This window comes from Bidens hawaiensis, unplaced genomic scaffold (genome assembly GCF_021521415.1).
Source record: "Bidens hawaiensis isolate Kalapana, Puna unplaced genomic scaffold, B.hawaiensis_p1.1 tig00007800_1, whole genome shotgun sequence".
In the NCBI taxonomy this organism is placed as follows: Eukaryota; Viridiplantae; Streptophyta; class Magnoliopsida; order Asterales; family Asteraceae; genus Bidens; species Bidens hawaiensis.
Genome location: NW_027491541.1, coordinates 700,265 through 707,872, shown reverse-complemented (window position 1 = coordinate 707,872; position 7,608 = coordinate 700,265). Strand labels below are relative to the sequence as shown.

The window sequence follows — 7,608 nt, the reverse complement described above, 5'->3', positions numbered from 1 at the left end:
GTTACCAAAGAATTAAATTGTACGGTTCTAATGCACCCCACCTTTTGTATTCTTCATGATATCAGGACGGGGATGATCATTGGGCGTGACACTGAACGTCAAGGATTATATTATGTGGACGAAGTGACTCAACGAGGAACTGTGATGTTGGCTCATGGGAGTACTGATAGAGAAGCATGGTTGTGGCATCGAAGATTAGGACACCCGTATACTGGTTATTTACATATTTTATTTCCTAAGTTATTTCCTTACAATTATGCGTTAAACTGTGAAACTTGTGTTTTGGCCAAAAGCCATAGACATACCTACAAACCTAATGACACTAAAGTTGAATTTCCTTTTTCAATGATTCATTCTGATGTTTGGGGACCTGCAAATTATTGGGGGGCAAAACTATCGTTATTTTGTGATTTTTATTGATGATTGTACCCGAATGACATGGATGTCTTTCTTAAAACACAAATCCGAAGTCTTTGAAAAATTTTCAAACTTTTATACTATGATTCATAACCAATTTCAAAAATCCATTCAAATCTTGAGATCTGACAATGGAGGAGAATTTATAAATGACTCCATGAAACAGTTTTGTCAATCGAAAGGGATAATTCATCAAACATCATGTTCACACACCCCGGAACAAAATGGTGTGGCCGAACGGAAAAATCGTATCCTTTTGGAAATAACCCGTTCCTTACTAATTGAATCCAAGGTTCCAACAAATTTTTGGCCTGAAGCTATTGCCACAGCTACCTATCTTCTTAACAGACTACCGACCAAAGCTCTTAAACTTAAAACTCCAATGCAAGCATTGACCAAATTTACAAAAATTCCTCATCCCCTTACCCTACCTCCTAAAATCTTTGGTTGTTCTGTTTTTGTTCATATACCAAAAATAAATCGAAGAAAACTCGATCCTTGTGCCGAAAAATGTGTCTTTGTTGGGTACGGGGTCAATCAAAAGGGTTACCGATGTTACAATCCTAAATCACGTCACATGTTCACCACAATGAATTGTGACTTTCTTGAAAGTGAATTCTTTTACAACACTCAACATGATAAGCAAGAGAAGAAAGAATATATTGACACACTAAATTGGTTAAAATGGATACCACCATCACAAGAAGTTAATCAAAGTTCCCCAAATGAGTCACCCACCTCTGCACAATCCTGTGGTGAAACGATCGGTTCCACCGAACAAGATCTTCCTAACCTGATGTCTGAGGTAAGTCAATCTCAACCTACTGAACCACTTCAAACTAATCAAAATGGTGATCCTTTGGGAGAACCAGAAACTTCTGAATATAATGGCCATGAAGTGCAACAGGATAGACATGAGGTATAAGAAAATGAACAGTGTGGGCAGGAGGCACCTGAAAGATATATACTACCAGCAAGGACAACTAGAGGAGTTCCTCCAAAGCGGTACTCCCCGGAAAAACAAACTAAAGGCTCAAGGTATCCTGTGGCAAACATAGCCAACGAAAACTTATCCAAAGAAGCTAAAGATTTTACTACCTCCTTATACGTTGAGGGAACTCCAAATACCGTGGAACAAGCCTTAGGGTCAAAGAAATGGAAAGAAGCCATGCAGAATGAAATGGAAGCTCTGATTAAAAGTGACACGTGGGAAAAATGTTCTCTTCCGAAAGAAAAGAAACCAGTGGGTTGTCGCTTGGTATTTACTATCAAACATAAACTAGATGGGACTATTGAAAGATATAAAGCTCGCTTGGTTGCTAAGGAGTATACTCAAACGTATGGGGTTCATTACTCAGAAACTTTTTCCCCGGTTGCCAAAATTATCACAATAAGGGTCCTCTTCTCAATTGCTGCTAACAAAGGATGGCCCCTTCACCAATATGATGTAAAAAATGCCTTTCTACATGGCGAATTAAAGGAGGAAGTTTATATGGAAGCTCCACTAGGATTCAAATGAAACTTTAAAACCGGAGAAGTTTTTCGATTTAAAAAGTCTCTTTATGGACTCAAACAATCTCCTCGAGCGTGGTTTGGTAGATTTACACTGGCTATGACACAATACGGTTTTAAACAGAGTAACTCAGATCACACTTTGTTCCTTAAACGAAGAGGTGAACTTGTTACTTGTTTGATTATTTATGTTGATGATATGATTATTACAGGAAATGATGAGGAAGAAATGCTTAAAATGAAGAAGAACTTGTTCACAGAATTCGAAATGAAAGACTTGGGGAGACTTAAGTACTTCCTTGGAATAGAAGTTCTTAGATCCAAGCAAGGCATCTTCATCTGTCAGAAAAAATATATTCTCGATCTATTGGCAGAAACCGGAATGGTGGATTGCAAACCGGTCGATACTCCAATGATTGTTAATCATGGCCTTCATATGATGGAGGGAGCAGAGCTAGCAGATAAAGAAAGCTATCAAAGAATGGTAGGGAAGCTAATATATTTATCTCATACTCGTCATGACATAGCCTATGCAGTAGGGGTAGTTAGCCAGTTCATGCATAGCCTCAGGTTACTCATATGGAAGCTGCTATAAGGATCATCAGATATCTTAAAGGTACCATTGGTCATGGTGTCCTCTTCAAACCAAATGCTCATCTTGAAGTCCAGGGATATACAGATGCTGATTGGGCAGGAGATAGAGGTGATAGGAGGTCAACATCAGGCTACTTTACTATGGTTGGCGGAAATTTAGTTACATGGAGAAGCAAAAAACAAAAGGTAGTCGCTCTATCAAGTGCAGAAGCAGAATTTCGAGGGATAGCACGAGGCTTGACAGAAGTATTATGGATACGAAAACTTCTTACAGAAATTGGTTTCCCTCCGACCAAAGTTAGCCGAATTATGTGCGATAACAAAGCAACAATTCAAATATCTGAAAATCCAGTACAACACGATAGAACAAAACACGTAGAAGTTGATAGAAACCTCATCAAAGAAAAACTAGAAGCAGGTATAATAGAACTTCCGCACGTACAATCAAAAGACCAACTAGCAGACATCCTGACAAAAGCAGTCAACGGGAGAGTATTCAACGAGTGTCTAGCCAAGTTGAGTATTGGAGATCCCACTACTCAACTTGAGGGGGGAGTGTTAGAAAGGAAGGTCAAATGAAATGGAGCAAATTACTGGATCAGTTTTTTATCATCATATCCCAGCTTGTACTTGACATATTTACAATGTTTACAGCCCGGAAATTAGCAACACATTATCTGTTTCCTTTTTTGTTTGTAATTGTAAAACACCTATAAATTATGGTGTCTTGTTCTGATGTAATATACACAAATAATACAAAGCAATCTTTTCTTCTCATATTCTGATTACCAATTTTAAGAAAGTTAAGTTGCCATCAGGTTATTCAATCAAACCTATTTTGTCGCTAAACTGTGGTTTCGTCACTTTTGCGACAATTTTCAGACGAATATAGCTCTAGCAATTATTTAGTTTTTAGTAATAGAAAAGATAATTTTTGTTACCGTTTATCTATGTTGATTTTATTTTTATTTTGACGTTACGCTTTTACAACAGTTCAGATTACAAGATATTCAGTTTAGGCTTTTTATCGAACAGGTTTTTAGCGATTAACTTGACAGCACGACTACGAAATCTGTTCGATCACAGGAGGATAAATGGGCATTAATTGGTGCACATCTACCGCCACATCATCACTTTATGGGTCCCTCTCATTTGAGAAAGTTTGTACGCATGAAGATTGGCAATGGATCGATACACAAATAATTTTGAATTATTTCAAACATTGTTAAACTTGTTGATACCGTGAAATCGCAAAAATATATTATTTGAAAAAGAGAGAACTGTCATGTCTTTGACATAGTGGTATTAATGTGCTGGATAAGGCTTTACATTTTCAACCAGTGAGAGATCAAATCGGACTACGGGTGACAAAAATAAGATAACAGATTCGTTAAAGAAAAGTTCATGCGAATTCTTTGAAACATTACATACAAGTACTTATATGGTGCTCATGATTTTCTATCTAAAACTGGTTATATATATAAATGACTAAATATTTAACATGTTAACACTAATATTTGAATTTGAAGTTAAATTATAATCCAGAAGAAAAAAAATAACATTTATGCATAATTTATTAATCAAGAGATGAATACCAAGGCATACAATTCTTAAATTTATGTAATCAGTTTTAACTAATCTCAAATTATTATTAAAGTTAATAAACAAAAATACTAATAATTGATCGTTAAATAGAGATAATTATATAAAGATATATATTACTCACCAATACATAACATCAAGACCCATACATAAAGCAGCTCTTTGATGGGCAGCCCAGTTTGTATTAGTTTATTTTGATCCACTTTGCAACCCGGACAGTTCTCGTGGTATACCGGGTCCAGAAGCTTGTCTTTGAGTTTGTTGTTGATCGCCATTATAACCCTAAATCAAGCTCACACCAAAAATGCTCGTGATATGGAGGGGCAGGATGTGGAGAAAAGAAGCTGGGTTTTGACCTTGAAATATTGGTACTATAATAATAATAATACAAATAATAATTATTATTATTTTACCTTTTATTTTCAAAAGATTATCATCTTGATTAAGATAATGACAAATTGGTCTGTATTTGGAACAATGTTTAAGGTGGCCAGCTGGGATACCCACGCGTTCAAGTAATAACATTTAATGCTCGTGATAAATTTATGCGATAAGTTTAAAATACAGATGACAACAAAAATTAAAAGGAAAATTCTCAAAATAGACCTATGTTGAAAAGAAGTTTTAAAAATGTCTCTAACTAATCTTCGACGATGCGTTAGGAAGTCTAACGCATCTTTGACGACGTGTTTGTAAACAAATCGTCAAACATGCGTTAGACTTCCTAACGCATCATCAACGACGTGTTAGTATCTTGTTTGTTTTTTTAATATTATATTAATATAACTAATTCTACTTATTTTTGTGTTTTTATAACTTTTAATATATAAAGTTTTATATCATTTCGAATATACCAATAAAAAATGTTTATTTTTATCTATATATTTGCATAAATTTTATTTAAAACAGTACATGTCAAATTTTATTGATATTTCGATATTAATCTGACATGACTAGGGTTTAAGTAAATTTATGTCGGTCCGTAGATAAAAATAAGCATGCTTTATCGATATATTCGAAATAATATAAATCTTTATATATTAAAATTTATAAAAACACAAATACAAGTATAAATAGTTATATTAATATAAAATTAAAAATAACAAACAAGAGGCTAACACGTCGTTGACGATGCGTTAAAAAGTCTAACGCATTGTAGGACTAATATTCAATATTAATATTAGGATTTTGTATGTCGTTATATTTTCTATTATTTGGTGTAATACGTACCTTAGTACGTTTATTTTGTAAGGACAAATTGTAAAAGTTGAAGAAATGGGACCATATATAAGGGTCACTTAGCCCATTTCTCCAACAACTCTTCATAATTCAAAAATCCATTTGGAATCAAAGAGTTTTTTTTCTCACCAAACACCTTCACCACCTACCCACTTTTCTGTATTTTCCTTTCATTTTCTTACAAACTAAGATCCGAGATCCGAGTGTTGTTAGTGATTTCCGCTAGCTAACAACACGGATTGATCCGAGTAAAGTTGTTAGATCCATCCAAAGAGGACTTACAAGTGGTTATTTAATCGAATCGAGTATGACCAGTTGACTTTGACCGTTGACCCGTTGCCGTTGACTTTGACCAAAAAAAGTTGTTCATCGTCTTCTCGAATTTGTTTTTGAAAATACGTACTGCTTTTGAAAAACCATACAAAAACACAAAAACATTTTCTATTATATGTTTTTATTTTCGGATATTTTTCTGGTAAATATTTCTCATTAAAAAATTTTAAAATACCAAAAAGATTTTGCTTTTTCATTTACATATTATTTAATTCTTTTAAGTTAAGTGTTTCATAGCGTAAAACACGTTAAGGTATTCGATCATCGAGATATGGGTTCTCGTTGATTTATTTAAAGTAACTCAATTGGTGTCAATATTTATTTATTAGTTTATATTATTTAATTGATTTAATTATTTAATTTAAAATTACATAAAGGTAATTCGTTATGTATGTATAACGAATTAGGTTATTCTTAACGAATTGTATTCTAATTCATTAACTTAATTCGCTTCCGCCACTCTGTAACGAATGACTTCTAATTCGTTAAACATAATTTAACGATTTAAACACGAATAATAGCTAATTCGTTATTGTTTCGTCTTAAACTTTAACGAATTGATTCTAATTCGTTATGCCACGTGGGCATATTTGATAACGAATCATCTGATTCGTTAATTCAAATTTGAACAAATCTGATGACTCAGCACATTGGAAAATGTTCTTCGTCAGAGTATATAGGAATTAGTGAAGGCGGTTCGTCTTCACTATTCAACTTTCTTCTTCATTAAGTAACATTACTCTGCCAAAATTTTCTCTAAAATATTGATCATCATTATACACTATTTTAATCAGTTTTTCAGATTCACAAGGTATAGACGGTCACAACGCAATGCTTTTCAACTTTGATGTCGTTTTGATGGGTTAATTGTTGGTTTTTATTATCAGGTTTTATACTTTTGATAAACCCTTAATTTAACCGATTTATACCACGATTTGGTACATAATTTCAATACACTCACTTTCGCGATGTGGTTCCGAGATCCATATGATCATTTATTTGGCTATACATCGTTAATTATGTTTGGATTGATTTCTGTTTTTACAATTTTGACTTTTATTGTTCTTGGTGATTTTGACCCTAACCAGATTAGTCAAAAATTAAGCTTAAGGGTCATTCGTTATTGTGTAACGAATTGGAACTCATTCGTGTCCAATTCGTTATACAAATCACACGAATCAGGATAACGAATCTTACTTTATAACGAATCAGATTTTCATTAGTTATTTATAACGAATTAGACTATAATTCGTTAACTTTTGTTCGTGATTCGTTAGACCTAATTCTTTCTTTATTTACTTGATAGTGAAGTAACTAATTCGCTATAACGAATCTCCAATTCGTTATAACGAATCAACATATTTAACAAATCACATTTTATTTTAAAATTAAAAGGTTTATAAATTAGCTTAATTTTAAACTTTTAATTATATTATATGAGTATTACTATTACTCATTATCACTGATTCTTGGATTTATTTTATCAGTTATGGCTGATAATATGGATCAAGATCCCCCCGTTGCTGCACCACCACCACAACAATAGGCATAGGATATGCCTTTACTTCCGTATGACAAAAGACACAATGTTTGTGCCTTGATCGATACGAATTTTGCCGACGAGAATGTGTTTGGGGGAGATGTTAGCATTCTTACTTCGCTCGCGTATTCATTATGCTATCACTGCTAATCCTTATTTGAGATTCAGCATCGTTCGTCAATTTTGGAATATTGCGAGATACGTGGAGACTGAGAACCACATTGTTGCAGAAGTTAATGCCCGACCAGTTTTTATATCAACTGAGACCGTTCGCTGGGTGCTGAGGTTTGATGACACCATTGATGACCCGAGTGAGTACCACAAAGACTGGATTAAAGGGTTGTTTTGTCGTTTGTTCTATTCTGGTGATC

At 33.9% G+C, this 7,608-nt stretch overlaps 1 protein-coding gene across 1 annotated transcript; it reads left to right on the top strand.

Annotated features, from left to right (window-relative positions):
• Positions 1–2,508: 2,508 nt before the first annotated feature.
• LOC143636125 (secreted RxLR effector protein 161-like) lies at positions 2,509–7,243 on the top strand. The gene is made up of 2 exons (XM_077103798.1): positions 2,509–2,941; positions 7,185–7,243. The coding sequence occupies exons 1-2, from the start codon at positions 2,509–2,511 to the stop codon at positions 7,241–7,243; spliced, it is 492 nt and encodes a 163-aa protein (XP_076959913.1).
• The last annotated feature ends 365 nt before the right edge of the window (positions 7,244–7,608 follow it).